Here is a 21,618-nt window from a genome sequence, read left to right as displayed (position 1 = left end):
ATTGCAATGATGTTTTCAGTAGAAGCCCTATAAGAATGTTGCAGCTCTTACCATTATGAGTTATGACCGCAGTGGCGGATCCAGAGGGGGCCATGGGGGCCATGCCCCCCTCCTAGGGCCTCCCGGGGGCACCATCACTGATTTTTTTTAATTCATCACGGAGGTCACCGACGGGGGCTTCAACCCAGAGGGGTCTCCCAAAGTGGGCACCATCCAGGTCTATCGGAATAGGGTACCATTTTCGGGGTCTCCCGGAGGCCCATTTCTGTCCCTTGCTTCGGGTGGGGCTATTTCCATCCCCAGGTCCGCGGAAGCACCATCTCGAGTTCTCCGGGGGCACTATCCCGAGTTCTCCGTGGGCACCATCCCAAGGTCGGAGGGGGCACCATCTCGAGGGTCCCGGGGCACCATCGCGAGGTCTGGGGGCACCATCCCGAGGTCTGAGGGCAGAGGGGCACCATCCCGAAGTCTCCGGGGGCACCATCCCGAAGTCTGTCTCCAGAGGCACCATTTCAAGGTCTCCGGGGGCACCATTCCAAGTTTCCAGGGGCACCATTCCGAAATCCGAGGTCTGAAGGAGCACTCTCCCCGGGTCTGAGGGGGCACCATGCCGAAAAGTAAGTGGCCGAAATCCGTGGATTTTTAGGGGGTGGGGCACCAAATGCCAGTGGGGCACCACAATACCGTATTCCTCCCCCTTGACGAAATCCTGGATCTGTCACTGACCGTTTACCTGGAATATCATCCTAAAGACTAGGTAATAGGGCCAGAATGGCGATCTAACGAATTCAGTCAAACGTTTGTCAGGACCCATCACACGGCATGCGTTTCCAAAACTTACTTAATTTGAGCATATTTATGAGATGGTGTTTCTTCCTCAGATTGTTTTAGTGAGTGCCAATTATTTTTTTTTTTTAGCTTCACATCGATAACGGCACGCGCCACGCAAGACAGTTTATTGTGTGCATTTACTTGGCTCATCCATCTGAAGTGAATGTGAATTTTCTTTGAAGTATTTTGCTGGGTTAAATGAAAATCCTTTCGGTATTACTTGACCATTTCAGGACCATTGGATGAAAGGATAGGGGAGATACGAGCACAGAGCTCATTCGACCTCCGCGACCGGCTGGTGGCCGCAGCGACTGAGCTCGTCCCATCTTGGTCAACCGGTGGCCTCGTTAGGACAGGCCAGCTAGCAGCTCAAACGATTACGGTCCCTCCAATCCAAATGGGCGTGCTAGTTAGTATTGGATCTGAGCTCGCCAGATGCCAAATCAGTCTCCGTTATTCTGAGTCAGGGAAGGACGATCAGTATTATTTGTGGTTTTGTACTCCAGTATTACCTATGTACTACTTACCTATCGGCCCTTCCACATTGTTATTTGTTGTATTTGATCTTCACAGGTAATCTGTTAGTTATAGGTATCTACTTTACATGAAACCTGTGCGTGACGGCAAGAGTTTCGTATCGTGACACAAATTATGTCGTGTTTGTCGTCACTGACCTTGCTGAAGTCGCCTGTTACGCCATGGTAATGTCGCTCGGGACCATTTTTACTCATTGTCCAGTTATGGGTAAACAATAATGCAAGGTAAACCGAGTGCTATAAGGTAAACTACAGCATTCGTTCACCAAACATACGTCATGATTGCATGTCTCGCCCGTTGTTTTTACTGTTAACATTTTTTGGTCACCTTCTCCCATCACCGGTGGACCGGTCATATTTTCTTTGAATATTTACATTTCTACGCATGCCCGCTCATTAGTTTTATTAATTACTTTGCTAATGTATCCAAGGATCCGATTACGCTCATTATTAGTAAAATATAACATATATCCTCCCAAACTCAGCAAGTTAACTACAATATGAACAACACGTCACACGTGTACAACTTTTGGCATGCGAAATGACCTCGGCAGGTTATGCGCTCTAATTCATCATCACGATAGAAAACATGGTGACTGCCTCAAACGTGACATTGGGAAAGAATAGGTATAAAGGATTTCACAGCTCGCTTCAAGCCCCGTCGTGCACCTACCCTTTTGGTCGCATCTCGGGTCCCGCGGTGCTGCTCGAGCACTGCCCTAGTCCTCTGGCCGGTGACCCCTGCCGGCGGACGACCTTCTCAGTCACCTCACTCACTGACCTCCCTCTCACACACCCAAGCACCACTCCACTCGCCTCCGAGTTACGACCGGCGCCTGCCCCCACCACCACCGCCACCGGCCACCACCGCTCTATGAATGAACCGGCGAGCCAGGCAAACCGGATCCGAATACATTACGGCTCAGCGGCACCGGCGAGCAGGACACAGAGCCGCGCCGCGCCGCGGGTCGGCTGGACACGACCGTCGCCGCCGGCACCGGGGGACAAATGGCTTCTGCTCGCCGGCCGGCCCGAGTGCCGGACGGTGGACGAGCCGTGCTGGAGATAGAGACAGAGACAGAGGAGACTCGGTGGAGACAGAGGACACACCGTGGAGACAAAGGAGACACGGTGGAGACAATGCCGGTACACGGGGGAGACAAAGGGACATTCGAATAGAGACAAGAACCAAGGAAGGAAAATAACACCAGCACACGACAAGTGGGGGCGTGACATAATAACAGAGAGGGATATGGCTATGAGACTCATTTATGGAGACAATATGCGTGAAAAGAGGCCTCTGCCATATGCTCAAGACATAACTGCGTAAAACTGAGCGTCAATTATCTCATGTGCGTAACTGAAGAAAATTGCTGTCGATAGGACCCAAACCAGCTGAGATCACCCGTTCCTGTCAGTATACCCGCTGCCCAGTGTGGCGGCGGTCTGGGCAGGCCGTCCCGCTGCGATCCAGCGCCGTCTGACAGTCGTGCCGGTGCGATGGATTGCCGTCTGTCGTGTCCCGACCGTGCACGGATGGACTGATCTGCAGAGATGAGCCGCTATGGTGTGTCCGGGATCCGGGACAGGTCTGTCCGCGGACCCCTCCCCCCTGCAGCGGGGAGGGGGACACGCAGCGGAGACCTCACTGACCCCCCGGGGAGAGGTCCCACGGTCCGCCGAGGCCGGGCGAGGGACTGTAGGACCGATAGAGCGGTTATACGGACTAGCGGCGGCCAGTGGTCAAGTAAGCATGCCAAGTGCCAAGGATGCCACCTACAATTCATTCTGGTACTGGAAGATCCGGATGGGATAAGCAGCTATAGGTGAACGCTTGGCGCTAATAGCCATTCTGTGAACAACTAAACCATGCTCGGCAGTCGCGCTCTTATAAATAATAACGAAACCTAACTAATAGTCTTGTTCCAGAAATTGGTCATTACACGAACAGTTTAAACACTATAGGGGAAGCCGGGGGAAGCCCGGCATAGTAAGCTCTTTTTCATTTTTATTACATACCATACGTGCTGTATAAAATGTTGATATCCTGCTAGCTAGCTAAGTTCATTGGCCGTGTTTTCCCAAAAATTCGGTTTCGTGGAATAAGTATAAGGTTGAGAAAATCGAGTTTTAAAAAAGTGTTGATTTTTCTGGGGTAAGCCCGGCATAGGGGTAACGCCGGCCACCTCCCCAGCGCTTTACAACGAGTTGATGAAACCATTATGTGTTTTCCAAATATTAACGGAAAGTGAAATATTAAGGTACTGATTAGCCCTGGACATCTTAGAGTTTATGTTACTACTGGTATTTTAGCTAACGTCTACTGCATATACAGTACAGGTCGATGAAAATCCTGATGCAAAATTGACAGAAAATGTGTATTTCAAAATTCCTTAAAATTTATTTTTCTTTTTACCTTAATGCATCATATTGCATATCATTCGACTCGGCTGATGAAGAAGAACACAACGACACCATTTTTGAAGCTCTAGCTTCATTGTCTGTCGCGTTATCTGCAAAAACGTAGTTTGACCCTAGTTGACCTTAACCCTATTCCTGGCGGGGGGGCCTCAGGAGCCCCCCCTGAGGTTTTTTGGTTATTTCTCCCAAACGCGTTGAGCTAGGAAGCTCAAATTTTGTGACTTTTCCTAAAAGGCTTCTACGCAACAGGTCTGAAAATTTTGAGTTGATCTGACCTCAGGTCAGGTCACCAGAGGCGGTTTGGTGACCCTACCTCAAAAAAGTTTGTAATCACGCCAGAGCTAGAGTTTTTGACCGATCAATTTCTTCTCTTCAGGCTTTAGTTAGGGTACCAGTATGTGCAATTTGTATATCTCGGAATTTTGATATCGGTGACCTAAGGTCAGGTCAGTTTCGCGACCTCCCCATTATAAGTCAATGGGGGAAAAATCAACTCCCTGTTTTTACCACTAAAACGGGTCGGAATGGCCCCATATACCATACATGACTTCATATACGATCAACCTTCACTACCTTGAGGTCTGTTTTGCTGTTGGGCAGCTGTGAGGTCATGTGACGTCATCAAAGGTCACCAAAGGTTTTTGGCCAATAACTCCGTACAGGAACAAGATACAGACGCGTGGATGGTCTCATTGTGTTCAGCTCGTCAAGACGCATCGAATGATATACATGATGACCTCGAGGTCACGTGACCTGAGGTCAACCTTTGACCTTGACCTTTCGAGGTCAACATATATATCATTCGATGCGGATTGACGAGAGGATCACGATGATGCCCTTAGTTTGTTCCTATCTTGACTAATTCGAAAGTTATTCGAAAAAACTCTCTCCATATCTAGCGCCGCCATTTTGACTTTTTCGACCCCTGTGACGTCATCTTTGACCTGACCTGAAAATGACCTCAGTAAAAATTGTAGATCTTGGCTGTGCGTATCCGATGCCGTTTACCGCTTGTCGCTATCTTGCTTCGTTCTCGAGATCTCAGGGGGGAGGGCCGAATCGGCCCCCCCCCCGCCAGTTTCTTGTCCCGGCGGAGCCCGCCAGGAATAGGGTTAAGTGACATGACTGGCTTTGTCTATGATAACATGTTTATTGTCGAAATTCATCTTTGATCTAGGTGTAAACCAAACCTGCTCAGTACCTATTATCTCATGGAAAACAGTGGTTTAGTGGCATTGCTCTCGGTTGGGGGTAAGCTTGGCCACTCGCCCGGGGTTACCCCAATGTGCTAATTTTTATTTTAGAACAGCGATATTTGGAAACAATGTCATACTTAGGCCAGCCTGCCTCATCACCCCTCACTACAAACACTTAAACGATCCTTTCATAGCATTCGTATAAATATTAGTACTGTATGGTATAACATTAACAGTGCAAGATATCTCACTTTTTAGCTAAAAACCCTTAAAATATCATTTTTGCGCTATAACTTTAACAATATGCAATTTTTGTCAGCCTTAACTTTTTTGCTGGCGTTACCTTAGCTGCCACGCTGAAAGGACAAACAGTTGAGCATCTTATTGTGAATAATTTAGCCGGAAACGGGGTGGCCGGGCTTCCCCCGCGCCCGGGCTTCCCCCGGCTTCCCCTAATCGTGGGCTATTTTTTTGTGTAAGCAGGCATAACTTCCACCAGCTTTGAAAACCGCATGACTGAAGGATTTGTCAATCGAGCTATAAATTGTCAGCCAGTTCTGATCAGCTCACTTATTTAAACAGCTCACGAAGATTCATTAGTCATTGTCATCTGATTTTATTTGTCATCTGGCATCTGTCATTCACCATTTCATGTGCCAACCTCCATAAATAATCGTTTCTCTTCAGCTAAACTAAGCTCCAGGACAATGCTTCAAAGAACAATACATACATTAACTTGCAGTCATAGCAACTTAAAATATGTAATTTATTTGTTTCATAGTTCCATTTTTACACTTAAAGGGACTATCCCACCTTTAACATGGGGTTTGAGTTGAGATAGCCAAGTTTGCGGCGAGGTTCAGAAACCACTATCTATCTAGGTTGCAACCCCCGCGGCCTCTTGGTGTTGAAGAAATTCGTTCCCTTCATTTGAAAATGGGCCTTGTACAAGGCCCTATCTTCAACATGGAGCGACCGTTAGTGTGACGTCACCTCGTTTAGTCATTCTGATTTAAATGGGTTTGTTCGTTGAAAAATCGCTTAAAACTTGGTCTGAACTATGTTGTGGTGCCTACAGAGTAAAAAGAATCAGCTTTATGACAGTAATGCGGCCTGGGGAAGGAGGTAATTTTGGGCTGTGACGTCACATATTTGAAAGTTTGTGTTTGGAATATGGGAAGCCTAAGATGTTTAATGAAAAATAAATGCCAGAACCGTGTTCCTGGTCATCCAATCTATAAAGTCGGACACAATTTAACTGGTTTTAACAACATTTTAGAAGGTGGGATAGTCCCTTTAAGCTTTACCAACAATGATTTATGAACGCTAATGCGACAAGCATGGAATCAAATGCGAGGATTTCGGTCACCGTATGAAATAATCCACTTCATTCCGCTGACTATTTCAGTTCAAGCCATCCAACCCACAACATCAACCGTGTTTCAGATCGATATGTGTAACCTAATCTACTCCAAATTCTCTGTGTTTGAGTTTGACGCACCTTATCATCTCCTTTCGCTGTGTTTCAGACTTTCAGTTCGTACTGCTAACACGCTGTGCCCGTTATGCTTCAGCTCGATTTAAGCTAGCTGACTTCACATTCGCTGTGTTTCAGGTCGATGCAGCTGACCCTCTCCATTTCGCCGCGTTTCAGCTCGATATAGCTAAACCACTCCATCCGCTGTGTTCCAGGTCTACGGACATGGCCTCTGGCGTGCTGATCTGCGTCGCCTGCCTGCTCTTCATCCAGTCGTCCAGCCTGCGCTCCTCCATCGACGAGATCGCGCTCTCAGCGCCCTCCAGCGCCGGTGGTACGTTCGAGCGTCGCTGTCCCGCCGGCCACCCGGGCCATTTAGCGGCTCTATTAGTGGCAGGCTCCTGGCTACCCCATATTAGTGGCAGGGGGGGGGGGGGGCTGTTTACGACCCCCCCTTGATATCTCGAGATCTAACCGGCCGATTTTCAAAATTCAAACGGCATTCGATTTGGCTCAACGAGATCTACATTTCTAAAAAAAAATAAAATTAAAAAATGTCAATAGGGGGGTAGAGGGGGGTAAAAACGGGCAAATTGCAGATACATTTTAGACTGTTTATCACGGCCAGGTTTCTGAACCAATCTTAACGCAACTTTTGCCGATCGATAGAGAATGAACCAGGAATTCACATGGATCCTAAAAATATGCATTTTCAAAAATCATAGGCGGATACAGATCATTGAGATTGGGGGTACACAAAAAGTATAGTAAATAAGGTTTTTGTTGGTACTGTTTCTAAAAAGGGTGGCAATGGTCTTGTTATGTTACAATTTTCTTATGAGAGAACGACTAAAATTGTATTGGTCATGCATAGGCGGTGTCAGGGCACCTATGTTGGGAGGTAAAAAATAACCCCCCTTTTTGGACGCCTGGATCCGCCTATTATAGAAAAAACGTGTCAAAAGAGGATGCACAATAACTTTGTATATGTTATCACATGATACCTTTCATTCACTGTTCGTAAAACTGGTGCAGCATCGTGATCTTCGCCCAAATGACTCGCTTCACGAATAGGACCCCCAATTCCCAGTGCTCTGGAGCCGCCCCTGGTAAAGTTATGAACTTGAAATTTTCAGGGAATGTGCCCAATTTAGTTTTAGGAAAAGTCAGAAAATTTCAGCATCGTAGCTATAGCGGTTTCGGAGATATTCCCGAAAAACCTAAGGGGTGGATAAAAACAACCCCCCTGCCACTAATAGGGTTAAGAGCAGTAGGAATCGTAAGATTAGGTACTGTATCGAATTCATTATGATCAGACCGGTTTCGGTGTATTAACCCTCGCCCATGTAGGGGGGGGGGTTGGTGCAACCCCCCCCTGAGGTTTTTCGGAAATAGTGCAAAAACGGCGGCGCGCAGCGCCGCCAAATTTTGGGTACCTTATGGGGCAAACCTTGCGCATCTTTTGATAAAAAAAAAATTTGACCGGGTCATGTCAGGTCACGGAGTTATGACGTCACAAAGGGAACAGCCTCCGGCCGGATTTTCACAAACTGAGTGCCAACGCCCGAGGTTTCCTGCCGGTGGTACGGACATCGGTTGATGGATCGTGATGAAACTTCCCATGCATGTTGGGGCAAGTATTGACTATCATATGGTATAAGAAACTTGACCGGGTCAGGTCAGGTCACGGAGCTATGACGTCACAAGAGGAACAGCGTCCGGTACTATTTTTGAAAAGCGCCCGAACCACTATTTTGCTAATTCTTGTCACCTCAATGGGAATATGCAGCAATATTAGCTTCTATAGGGAGCAAATGGACCTTCCAAATCCAAAAATACAATCAGATTTCAAAAATTTAAATTTTGATTTTTCGAATTTCTGCCGCCGACTGTGACCTTGCCGACTTCCGGCGCTCCCAACGCGCCATTTTTAGAGCTAGGGAAACGAAATACATACCAAACGATAGAGAATTGATCAAGGAACACGATAGTGAAGGTTTCAAGTCGATATCTACCACCGTTTTGCCGCAATCGCCGCGGAAAGTTGAAAAAAGTCTATTTTTCCGAAAATTTGACCTTTGACCGGTCAAAAGTAGGTCAAATGTTGACCTAGGACCAAAAAATATACCACCAATCGCGAGATCTCGGCGAGAGCAATCCGTTGGTCTTTTCCGCTAAGCTCTACGACGCTCCGTTTTCAAACGCCAAGGGGGGGGGTCGCACCAACCCCCCCCCTGCATGGGCGAAGGTGGCAGATCGCCGTTTACGGGCGAGGGTTAACACCATCATCAGTGAGTAAAAGTATTTAGCGGCTCTGCCGACCGCTCGGGGTCAGGCAGCGGCTTATAGCGGTCTTATCCCCTATTCTTCATCGGCTCATTACAGATAAGTGTTCTGTTTATGCCGTCCATATGGGGAAGGCCGGCAGAGTGGACTAACAGGTCTGTTTCAGTGGCTTCATTCATGCGTGTTAGATGCTAGAGCGGGCACAGTCAAGGGATTTCACTGAAGGACCGGGTTTAGGTATACGTAGCGCAGTGATCTGGAACTTTACGACTTTCATTGAAGTGTGACTCTGCTGTTGAAATTATTTTCTTTCTCAAAAATTTATACAAGGTACACATTTCCCTATAATCTAGTTACAACGGAGCAGTCGACTTGTTGGCTTGGGCGTTGGCATCGAAAACTTGACGAATGACTAAATTTTAACACCATTTCGATATTCTTTTACGTCGCAGTTAAATGATTAATAACACCGAGACATTATCCCGCGCCCCAGTGGCGGTCTCAGCCAACTTCGCCCTAGTGGGGGGGGGGGGGGGGCATACCTCTAACTCAAAAACTAAGAGGGCTAGAAAGACGCGGTAAAAAGCAGTCGATAGCTCTTAATGCGTACGTTTGAAAGTATTTCAGTCATTTTTCACCTTAGAGCAATATTGGGGTCACCCGAGGTCATCAAAGGTCAAAATTTGCGAATTGTCATTATATTTTTCAGAAAACATGCCGCTATCTCAGGAACTATGGTAGCTAGAAAAACGCATGGAAGAGCAATCAATAGTTTTTGAACTCTTCTTTTGAAAAGGTCACTATCAATATTGACCTCAGGTCAACGGTTTAGCCTCCAGAGGGCAAAAACTTCAAAAATAGCTGTTTTTACGAAAAGTGTTTTTCGACAATAACTTTCGACTACAAAAAGCCACGACATTTCTATTGCCAGAATCGTGTTCCCCTCGCCGAGACGCGTCGTATGAACTATAATTTGACCTTCAAAAGTCAAGTTGAAAATTTGACCTCAGGTCAAGGTCATGACCTGACCAAAAAAGGTCATGTTGCATATCAGTCGATGCGTCTCAACAAGACAAACACAATGAGACCATCCCCAGCGTTCTATCTCTTTCCAATCGCGAGTTATTGGCAAAAAAACTGTGTGTAGCTTCAAATGACCTCGGATGACCTTTCTAGAGGCTATCAGCAAAAATGACACCTTGGTCATCACGAGTGGACTAAATTATTGTGATTCTGAAATATTTGGACTGTTCCTATGCGTACACACGGATCTAGAGGCATTTTCATTTTTCTCCGTTGACTTGTAATGGAAAGGTCACGCCACTGACCTGACCTTAGGTCACGGATATAAAAAATCCGAGATATACAAATTGTAGGCGCCCATAACATCATGCAATCCACCAAGTTTAACACCTTTCTGACAAACACTGCAGGCTGGACATGATTGCAAACTTGTTTAGGCTTGGTCAGTTAACTTGACCTGGTGACCTGAACTGACATGACCTGGGGTCAAAAAGTTCACACATTGTCCAAAATTGATGTACCAAAAGCTACCCGAAGCGGCGCGGCGCTACGCGCCGCGGTTTTTTTATTCACACGCAAAAAACGCGACAGGGTGGTAACATATGCCCCCCCCCACTGGGGCGAAGGTTTCCCGCATGATGTATGCAATATACATATAAAGATATGCATATTGCGCATGAATAGGCTGAATCACGCATCTCGCTGTCCTTCAAATTGGACCGGGGAGTCTGCACAGACTGGCGGTCGATCCTTTTGCTCGTTCGATGGCTCAGGGAGGCTCTGTCTCCGGGAGAATCAAACTCCGGTGGATCCAAGTTCCAACTCCGTGCGATCCAGCTCCGAAAGGATCAAACTCCGGGAGGAACCAACTCCGTGCGATCCAACTCCGGACCGCGGAGCGGCCCTCCTGTGGCTGGCTAACCATCACGTATGCAGTCGGACGGCCGCGCACCGGGCATGACACAATCCGTCCCGAGCTGCTGGCGGGCCAGTGACGTCATTTTATTGCCGGCAGTGGTGGATCGGCCTCAGCCGGTTGGGCATTCATCTATGCATATATGGTGACTTATGTGCCTGGGCAGTCGAGTGTTTGCATCGAGAGGGATGGCTTGGTAACAGGTGCTGAACTAATAGCGGATTATGCAGCTCACAATGGATTAGTGAATGAGTTAATTTGACGAATCTGACGCATAATGTTGAAGGGGCATGATTTATTGTACCTTTTATGTGCATTAACCGAAATTATTTAAGTTCGCTTTTATGCTTGATTCGTTCTATTCTCATGTCATTGCACTACATTTCTTCGTAAAAACCGTCTACATAGTTGCAAAAAAAGTCTACAAATGCTGGAAAATATATACAAGACAATGACAAAATTAGAGCCACTCCAAAGTTTTTCTCACACAGCGACAGGTGCCCAAAGTGGCCAGTCACCTATCTCGCCGGAGGATCGGCGGTCATCGTCACGAGTTGTGACGTCATCACGTCACGGAGCAGACAGCCGACATGGCCGCTCCCCGATATATACAACTGCGCGGGCAGCTCCGCTCATGAATACGCATGGCGGCTGGTTTCCCGAACTGCTGGAAATCGACTGCCGGGCGGACAGATGGGAAGGGGCTCGGTGTCACGAACTGTTCTCGGAACATAGCTCCGTTCTGTTCTGGACGCTCGTGTTCTGCAAACACCACTGAGATCATCACAGAGTCGTGACTGCCACGTGGGACGTAGACGGAACCCAGAAACATGCAGCGATATAAACGTGCATCCCGATGGACCACGTAACAAAAGCTATAGCAAATGACCGGGATGCAAAAACTGGCCTTACAGTTGACCCGCATCTTACAGTTAACCCGTGATGGTGGTCTGAATTTTCCGTGTCGTGCTGGGGGGGGGGGGGGGACGTTTTCACGTTCCCCGTCTAAATCGGCTCCTGGGCCACGTAGCGACACACGGTAATCGGCATTCGAAAGAGCGTCAAACATAATGACGGAAATACCCCATTCATTTTTAGATCAGGTCAAAGGCCAGGTCACCAGAGGTCATCGAAGGTAAAATACTTCTATTTCAACTATTTTTGAAATGCCTTACTCATAAATCCGGAATTAATAGAGCTACAGCGCCGCAGAGAAAAGCGAATTCGATATCTCTTTCACAGACCTTTCTGAATTTGCTCTCAAATTTGAACTGAGGTGAACGGTTTAGCCTTCAGTGGCCGTATTCACAATCAGGGATTAAGGGTACGGGTAGGAGTAACGGGTAACGGGTTATTTTTGTGGCGGTATTCACAATCGAAGTTTACCCCTGATGCTCGCCCGTCGCCCAGCGCCACGCAGACGGCACTCATACTCTGGACGGCACCTGGCCTGCGGGGTATTGTCTGCGTGGCGCGGGGCGAGCATCAGGGGTAAACTTCGATTGTGAATACCGCCACAAAAATAACCTGTCAACGTTTACTCCTACCCCTAACCTTAACCCCTGATTGTGAATCTTGTTCATCTCGTCGAGACGCGTCGAATGAACAATAAGTTGACCTTAAAAAGTCTTTTTGAAAATTTGACCTCAGGCCAAGGTCATGACCTGACCGGAAAGGGTCAGATGCATATAAGTCGATCCGTATCGTCAAGCCCAACACATCTGGGCCCAATCTCACCAAGTGCGGTAAACTCAATTTGGGGTAAAATACCAAACTACCCCACTCCGTAACTACAAAAATACTGTCCCAAAATTAAGTTTACATAACTTGGTGAGATTGGGCCAAGTGCCCAACCTCACCAAGCTAGTTTAACTAATTTCGGGGTAGTATTTTTGTAGTTATGGAGTGGGGTAGTTTGGTATTTTACCCCAAATTGAGTTTACCGTCAAAACACATCAACACGTCAAAAGTTATAGTAAAAAAGCTGCTGGTGACCTTTCATGACCTGAGATGGCCTCAGGGGTGCACAGAGGAGCCACGGGTGCAATTTGACAATTGAGTGTGTCATGTTAACCTATACATCGACTTGAGAATATTTAGAACGACATTCGTCCAGAAGAGGTGCACTTCAACTTACTCCCATTGACATCAGGTAGGTGCAATGGAGAGTCGCAAAATTGATCCAACCTTATGTCACAGATTTCTAAATTCCGCGATATTCATTTTATACATACCTAATGTTACTCTTATCAATCGCTGAAAGTTTCAAAGTGATCGTTCAGTCGGTGTAGCTACAGCGAGCCTTTGAACTTTTCTAAGGTAAGGTCACTTGACGTGACCTGGTGACCTGACCCTGAACGATCGGGGTCTGAAATTTTCACATGTGCAGAAAAGATGTATAAACAGCTGTAATAAGAACGTCGGAGCTGCGCGCCGCCATTTTTGAGATATTCGCGGAAACCCTGAGGGGGGGGGGCGTAACCCCCCAGCACGGCGCGGGTTAGAAGTTTAAAACCATTACTCTTTGTTATCTCTAGCTGTCCATGGCTGCGAAAGAAGCAAGAAAGTGTTTGGTGGTGTGCGTAAAGCCTTGTTTTCGTTTTCCATTTCTGACAGGAGCGGTCCTGTATCATTGCTGTATCGTTTTCTTTTTCTTTCCAACAGGAGCAGCGTTATCCGAGGTCAGCGTCCCCTCCCGCCGGACCACAGCATCCAGTGTGCGCGGCTCCGCCAGCAGGCGGCTGGCAGCGCCCCCCAACAGAACAGCCGAGGCGCAGCAGCAGGGCCTGCTCGTCTTTACAAAGGTCAGTGACGTCATTAGTTCTGATGGCAACAAATGCTGTCTTATCACACACAAACGGTACGTCAAGTCAGTCCTTACAGCTGCATTGCTTTTCAATGCACAGTGTACATATGTACAAACTCTCGGGGAGCTACAGGTTTTGGAATACGTTCCAAAGTACGGCAACAATGCCGCTGATCAGACAAGCTGTGTCAGGTTACATGTATGTAAACACGTTGGACCGATGTGCAGCCTCCGTCTCAGCAGCGTAAATCTTACAGCCTACGGGACTCAGCGACTGTGAGATTCGGTTTCCGAAACGAAATTTGCATCTGTTCGGTGTGTGCGTATGGAAAGGCTGTTGAAATGCTGTCTAAAGCTCCGTCTGTAATCACTTCGAAGCCGGCTCGTAGTGCTTAGCTGAAGTGATCACAGTGACACTGCGCGTATCAGTACAGAGCCATTGAACCATTTTCTTATCATTTTTGATCCGCCATTTCTTACGAACAGATAGAGCCTTAAAAGACCAACCTATAACCGAAGAGGCTATATGTAACGACTGTTTTCGGATTACAATGCACATATTCTCTTCAACTGAGAGCCAACATTACAATAAAACCGGAATCAAACCTGAAGCATCCGCTCAGGTTCCGCTTTAATATTCCAAGAAATGCAACCAATATGCAAGAGACCCACTGTAACAATGAAATGTGCAATGCATAATCATACAACCATGCCTGATTTGATAATCAGCTCTATTGGACGGTAATACTGAAGTCGCTTTTAGCGAAATATGCCCCAGGCGTGTGTGGAAGCGGCACTTCCTGGGCTACTTAGGGCTGGGGTTCTCGGAAAATCGAGCGCGCTAACTTCGTTTTGCGAACTGCCGTTTGACAGCAGTTCCGAGTTCGCAGTACTTGTCCGAAGAGGACTCGCTCGTAACTAGATAAGAATTCTGCTCGGGTAAATTGGGATGGCGAGGCCGAATAATTGAGTAGCCTCATTTTAATATCGTCTCCTACGCTCAAACCGTCATGGATACCATAAAAAAGCGTGCGTGCGCATCCGAATAATCAGGGATAATTTTCCGGGATCACCGGGATCATTCGGTCACGGTGTTTTAGGCTGACACCGTGCACAGCGGTCATGACAACGAGCTTAAGAGCCATTCGTGAAGCCATACAGAGGTCTATATAGAGGTCTATGGTGAAGCAAAATCAATCTAAAAAAGTGACTAATTTCATCAATGGTCCCTGCAATACCAAATAATTACCGGTGATCCCGGATAATTATCCCTCATTTTCCAGATGCCGAATAAACGCCAAAGGCGATGTCGAACAGTAATCAATTTCTACCAGCTAAGTCACACGAAATTGTCGTGAATATTGCCCAATGTCCAATCAACGGAGCAGTGTTTAGTGCGATAACTTTTAATTTAAGATTTGTTGCCATTGTAGCCTAATACTATGGATAGATAGGTGCGCATTTTTCGCCGTTAAGGAGCACCTACTACGGTTAAAGAATCACATGGAATGAGAGCAGGAAAAAGAAGAAATTAAAACGGAATTACTTTATCGTTATTTCCATTCAAAGGTCTCCAACTACCTCATTCAGCGAGAAGACCATAACAACAAATCAAAACAAAAATGGCCAACATAAAGTTTCTAGATACACCGTGTTACACATTTTACAACTATGTAGTGATTTGACAGAAGTTATAGCTTAGGGTTTTTAACAGAAATGACGATAAAGAGATATATTCATTATTCAAGCAAACCAAATGAGCTGCTGGCATGGTAATCAATAGGCAAAACAGCAAAGTGATTTGTGTAACAGGTGCAGCAATATAGTGCACGTTATCAGTGAATTGCGTCCTATTGCAAGGATTTTAATGAATAATGCATGAGCTGGTATCAAGAAACAGGCAAATCGGGTTTTTCAGTTCTCCATGCCAGTAGAAAAGATAAATGCATCGATTTGTTAGCACATGATGTGACTGTGGCGTGTTGACTCTCTCTCTCTCTCTCTCTCTCTCTCTCTCTCTCTCTCTCTCTCTCTCTCTCTCTCTCTCTCTCTCTCTCTCTCTCTCTCTCTCTCTCTCTCTCTCTCTCTCTCTCTCTCTCTCTCTCTCTCTCTCTCTCTCTCTCTCTCTCTCTCTCTCTCTCTCTCTCTCTCTCTCTCTCTCTCTCTCTCTCTCTCGCTCTTAGTCATCCCTTGTATCTCCCGTCGCTGTCTGATTGCTCTTATCACTCCCTCTCCCTCTCCCAGCCTGTACCTCCCGCTGCACCCATCACACCTTTATCCTCTCTCAGCCTGTACCTCCCGCTGCACCCGTCGCCCCCTCTCTCCCAGCCTGTATCTCCCGATGCACCCGTCGCCCCCTCTATCCTCTCTCAGCCTGTATCTCCCGCTGCACCCGTCGCCCTCCCTCTGTCGTCTCGGTCCGATCGAACTGGATCACAGAGCCGCCGTCCAGGTGGTACCGACAGGCGGTCGGTAATCTGACGGTGTCTGCCGACCGCATCGGTCACCGGGTCCATACTGCTGTTACCAGGCGCGGGCAGCCTGATGGCATATGACAGGGATGAACTTGTCGTGACAGTTCATGACAGTTGTCATGACAGGGATGACAGGGCGTCGTGGATATGGTCTGTGCGCTGATGTGGATAAACGGGGAAATACATATACAGTATATATTATACAGCTCCAAGACAGATAGTTATCAGTCAGATCAGCCGATTAGGCGATTTCGATGGGCGGCCTCATGTGGGCTGTAGCAAAATGAAGTAAGCTATGTAAGGAACATTTTTAGAACTGCATCGTTATGAATATTCTAATAATTAATTACAAAGCTTCCGAACCTTATTGAGGAACAATTTTCAACGCGATTCGCACCACCATGTTGTACGATTTCCATTGGAAATGAATGCGGTCTTCGACTTAGGTCGAAACACTCAGCAACAGGTTGACAGGACAGTTTCAAGCTATCAAACGCCGTTTTATTGTATTATTATTTTTAATGGGGGAGGGTCTGTAGAGGGAAATCTGTAGAGCCTCCCCCTGCACCCCCACAAAATCAACTCCACCCTCCCCCCCCCCACCCACACAAAACCAGCTCCACCCATGCGCATGCAAATAACCTTCCTCTTTGTTTGTATTATATCACTATGGTCTATGCGGCAGGCAGTTCTGAAAATAACACATATTACGGTGTGATGACAAGTGATATGCAATATGCATACTAACAAGACAAGTGCTTCATGCCATAACGGAGTGTTTCCAGAAAGGTCGATTCCGGAAATTTCTTTATGAATTTAAGTGTACGGTGCGAGGCATTCCATTAATTATAAAGACATCTGGCGAAAAGTGCGTCGAACTCTGAACACGTGTCCGATGGCTGTGATCACAGCTGAACAGTTGGCCAACTTTTTACCAACAAACAGTTGAATTAATAACTGCACCAGCTCCCACTGCGCGTGTCTCTATAGTGACATCTGTGCCGTACGGCCCGCTCTCTATTGATTGGGTCCTCGCTCCAGACACCAACTTTGGCACCGGCGTCAGCCCGAAATCCTAAGACCGTGGCCAGATATTGAGTTAGGAGAGTTTGATATTCCTTGGATCAGTGTGTTGTTTAATCGGGGCTACCCAACTCCGAACGGTGCTGGGCGTAATTACGCGCTGTAGCGTTGTGTCAAAGCACCTGATCCATCGGGGCTCGGGTCTTAATTAAAAAAAGCCGCTCAGCAGTTTCATTTCTCTGTATAAGTGTATAAGTGTGACGTAAAGCGTACACACATGCTCCATAGTTGCAATAACCTTTGTGATTTGATCCCTAATTCGATATCTCTGGTGTGCAGGTCACTGGTGGTCTGTTTTACTGACCGACTGTTAACAAACACACAGATGCTCGTGCACTCCCACACTGTCCTGGTGGTAGCTCCCGGAGTGTGGCTATACAACGTGCCGTCTGAAAACTCTGTTTGGTCCTTGTAACAACAGTCTAAAGTCTTATTAGGTCCGCGGTGTCCAATTGAAAGTTGAAACGCTGTTCCGGTCTGTGTGACGTTGTCCTTTCTATTCTGTTCTGGTCCTTTCTAACTGTCCACTCCTTTCTGCATATCCGAGCTGTCCACGTGATTCTTAGCGTTGTTTATCACTTACATAAAGTTGTCTGTTGTTATGCCTCGTCTGCTGCACTCTCAACAGATCCACGGTAACCGTGTGAAGCGCTGTTTAGGTCTGTATGCAGTGTGTGATTGCTGTCTGCTCTGCCTTCTTTCAGATCCCGCGGTGTGGTAGCACTGCCGTCGGCCACATCCTCCACGAGCTGTCGCGCTCCAGAGGCTTCTCGGTGTGGGACGAGCCTCCGTACCGAGTGCGGCGGCTGCTGCCGGAGACCGAGCAGCTGGCGGTAAGATCTCCCGCCTCACGGTCCTTCCCATCACTGCACTGTTCCGCGCCGCCGTTTTTGGTACACCTTATCATACATCAATTCAACACATGTTGTGAAAATTTCAGACTAAGGTCATTCAAGGTCAGGTCACCAGGTCACTTGAAGTGACCTCACCTCATAAAAAATTTCAATGTCTGTCATAGCTACACCGAGTGACCGATCGCTTTGAAACTTTCAGCGATTGCTAAGAGCAATAGCATATACAAAATGTATAGCTCAGAATTTTGATATCGATGACCTAAGGTCAGGTCAATTTTGCGACCTCCCCATTATAAGTCAATGGGAGAAAATTGAAATGCGCCTCTTTTGGACGAAAGACATAATAAACACTCCCAAACACCGAATTACAAGTGGTTTAGACACACTGAACATGAAAATGGTGTCCGTGACCCTTGTTTGTGCCCTGAGGTCATCATAGGTCACGAATGGTATCTAAAGTTTTTCGCAAATAACTTTTGATAGAGGCATGCTAGAGCGATGAAAACGCCTTATATGTGTTCAGCTCGACGATACAGATCGACTGCTATGAAACATGACCCTTTTCGGTCAGGTCATGACCTTGACCTGAGGTCAAATTTTCAAGTTGACCTTTCAAGGTCAAGTTATAATTCATTCGATGCGTCTTGACGAGAGGAACACGATGCCGGTGAAAGTAAGCTCGCACAAGACTTGGGTCAAAAGTTATTGCAGAAAAACTGTTTCCGAAAAAGTCGGTTATTTTTGCAGTTTTTGCCCCCTGCAGGCAAAACCGTTGACGTTAGGTCAAATCTGAGAGGATTGCTCAGAAAGGGCGTTAATAGGGCTATCGAATGCACTTTTCCGCGGCGCTGTAGCTCTATTGGTTCCCGAGTTATGCGTTGGCTTCTTGGAAATTTTCGACATTCGACCTGGAAATCGGCGAAATTTTGCCTTCAATGACCTCTGGTGACCTCACCTTTGACCTGCCCAAAAAATTGACCGAAGTGATTTCGTCATTATTTTTTACGCTCTTTCGAACGCCACCTTCCGCGTATCGCTACGTGGCCCAGGAGCCGAGTTACAAGGGGGGAGGGTGTTCAAACACCCCCCAGCAGGGCGTGGAAATCCAGGACCCCCAGCCGGGCGCGGGTTAAACAATTCATTCGAGTGCATAACGCAGCCTCATGTTTTATGTCGGCTGAAAATAAACTAAGGCAGAATTATGAATTTTCTCATAAGAATTAGGTTGTATTTTTTACGTGTAGGTACTCACCAATATTCCAAACAAAATCTGGAGAAGGTCCGTATCAACTCTAAGCGATGTCCCCATGCAGCGTTATATGCAATTGGGTATGCGTAATTTTTCTCACAGAGTAAAAGCAATAAAGATGTAGATTAGTTATAATTCTACTTTTAATTTTACTCAACCTTGAACAGCATCGTAACTCAACGCAAGCCGTTGAGATCATTTTCTCCCTTTGGACAAACATTTCCAAGTGCTGCCGGCCTTGCATCTCGGAACTCCGGTAAGACCAGCACTCCGGCTAGGCTGCGAGAAATTCACCGGCCTGTCGTCGCCACTCAACACTTTGATGTTGAATGTTTCTGCGACCGGCAGCCCGCGCTAGCCGATGAGTAGGCGGCAGGAGCAGCTCCGCTAACTTTGCGGTCACGGCACCGGAGACTTCTTCATTGCCGTTACGTGCGACTGGGCCCGGCCAGAAGTGGTCGCAGCGCTGTTATTGGGGCCTGACGATGAAAATAAATAACTATGGTCCACCTTCTTTATAATTCTTAATTAGATTTTCGACGCAAAAGGATATTTATGAACTGTGTTCGGATTCTTGAAATGGAGTCACCGACGACACTGTGCTCTCTTTGTATTCAAAGGAAAGTTCCTCTCAAATTATGTTTTCCTTATATGTAAATCAAAGGAGTCAGAATTGAAGCAGTTGAGACCAAGTAACTATTTCTAATAGCCGTGCTGAGGCAAGGCTGATTTCGTATATTTTTTACCTATGTAAGGAATGTTTAAAATATAATTTTGAATGTGCATATTTTCACCATTACAAGAGCCTTAGTTTCTTTTATGAAGGAAGAATCGATTTATGTGATAATCGGGATCGACGAGAGTCACAAGTGCAAGAGGCTAGAATTGTGAGGCCAGCACGCCTTGGGGGCGTTTGACGCCTGAGGTATAGGCTGTGCCGCCCTACTTATCTGTATTGCGGCACAGCATACCTACGCAGCAGATTGCCGCAGAGGCGCAGAGCAGGGACCGCCATCCGGCGACAGAGACACGATCACACTGAACGATATATGTGATATGCTCAATTGACAAACAATGATAACCAATGCGTGTAGCCAGTTTGAGTCTACTTTTGTTGTAGAGAACGATCGTTTTTATGAACGTTCTTAATAATCCATTCTATCTGAAGTTGGATGAGGTGTCAGAGAAATAATCGGTGTAATATCACTCGGCATCTCGTATGATTTACCTGCTCATTTGAAGTCAAAACAATAATTACCTACTTGTGTTTTAGTGAACTTGTCAGTGCTCGACATTACTGTGAACTAACTCTGCTTTTATATTTGTTCAGTTAAAGGCTGTCAAGGAAATCAGTCAAGTTCCGAAACCAGCGGTGGTTATCAAGGAAAAGAGCTACATTGATTTCTCCAGGTAAGCTATTCCAGCATACCTTGCTAAGATCAAGTCCAACAAGGCAAAGATCACATTAGGACCCATACAATTCGGCTGCGGCACCATCCAACAACGCCTAATCGAAGGACGGGTGGTATGCTCCACCACGATCTCTTGTCTCATTGAGCCGTGGTTGTATTCTGTCGGTGATTCTGTCCCTTTGCTATCCCAACGTACACTGCCCCCCGTCCCGTGTGCCCCTCCCCGTCCGGATGTACCCCACCAGTAACCCGTGACCTGCTCTCGTTCCAGACACGGCCATCAGAAGCCCATCTATGTCAGCATGGTGCGCGACCCTCTGGAGCACGTCAACTCGTGGTTCTACTGGCTGCGAGCGCCGTTCGCTGTGGTCGAGAGGGCCCTCTCCTTCGGCAAGGACAACGCAGTCAGCCACCTGCCCAAGGCGCCCTTCCTGAAAAAGGTACGTGTATAGGCACTGGCGTGAAAACAGTAATTTGTTCGTGTCCAAACAAACTGTTTGATTTACTGTCTGTACAAACTGTCTGTATTTGATTTAAGCTTAAATGGACGCACAGCATTTGCCTTGTATGCTGAGTCTGAAGCGGGCAAAAGGAATCATTTAAGAGGAAAGTAAAAGTGCATATTATTGCCTGACTGCTCTATTTTTGGCACCTGTTTACTTGATAAAGATAGAAAATGCACATCTTCTTCACCTGAAACCCTGCGCCGACCGCCACGCGATGAAAAAATAGCTAGATTCTTTCTCCCGTATATATTCTGTGGGCATCTCGAAGTCGGATTTTATGTAATACAGCCGGTAGCGACTCGTCCAAAAAGATAATACAGGGTGTCCCAGAAGTCTTGAAGCTTTTTTATTTTTGTCGTGTGACCTTGCTATGCCACCGATTAAGGCGAATCATGCCTCAAACGAAAGAGAATGAACTGAAATTTTGTATTTTCATGCGTAGAGCACCACTTTAGTCAGGTGGCCCCGTTGTGAGTCGCACAAGAACGAGCGCGAGAGATCACGTCTTTCGCTGCCGCCAAGATCTCCCGGCTTGCGAAACACCGGTG

At 46.9% G+C, this 21,618-nt stretch overlaps 2 protein-coding genes across 2 annotated transcripts in view; one reads left to right on the top strand and one right to left on the bottom strand.

Annotated features, from left to right (window-relative positions):
- LOC122381310 (E3 ubiquitin-protein ligase SH3RF1-like) overlaps window positions 1-2,195 on the bottom strand; it is a 38,871-nt gene extending 36,676 nt beyond the window's left edge. The window contains exon 1 of the mRNA XM_043365317.1: window positions 2,041-2,195. Coding sequence (XP_043221252.1) covers window positions 2,041-2,054 — 14 coding nt within the window. The 5' untranslated portion in view covers window positions 2,055-2,195. The remainder of the gene's footprint in view (window positions 1-2,040) is intronic.
- The window catches only part of LOC122381312 (heparan sulfate 2-O-sulfotransferase pipe-like), a 32,703-nt gene that overhangs the window by 2,338 nt on the left and 8,747 nt on the right, over window positions 1-21,618 (top strand). Inside the window, exons 2-6 of the mRNA XM_043365319.1 lie at window positions 6,677-6,795; window positions 13,351-13,490; window positions 17,754-17,882; window positions 20,483-20,562; window positions 20,836-21,004. Coding sequence (XP_043221254.1) covers window positions 6,677-6,795; window positions 13,351-13,490; window positions 17,754-17,882; window positions 20,483-20,562; window positions 20,836-21,004 — 637 coding nt within the window. The remainder of the gene's footprint in view (window positions 1-6,676; window positions 6,796-13,350; window positions 13,491-17,753; window positions 17,883-20,482; window positions 20,563-20,835; window positions 21,005-21,618) is intronic.

Source organism: Amphibalanus amphitrite, unplaced genomic scaffold, assembly GCF_019059575.1.
Source record: "Amphibalanus amphitrite isolate SeventyFive unplaced genomic scaffold, NRLGWU_Aamphi_draft 000118F_arrow, whole genome shotgun sequence".
Classification (NCBI taxonomy): Eukaryota; Metazoa; Arthropoda; class Thecostraca; order Balanomorpha; family Balanidae; genus Amphibalanus; species Amphibalanus amphitrite.
This window is presented reverse-complemented; position numbering and strand designations above follow the sequence as displayed.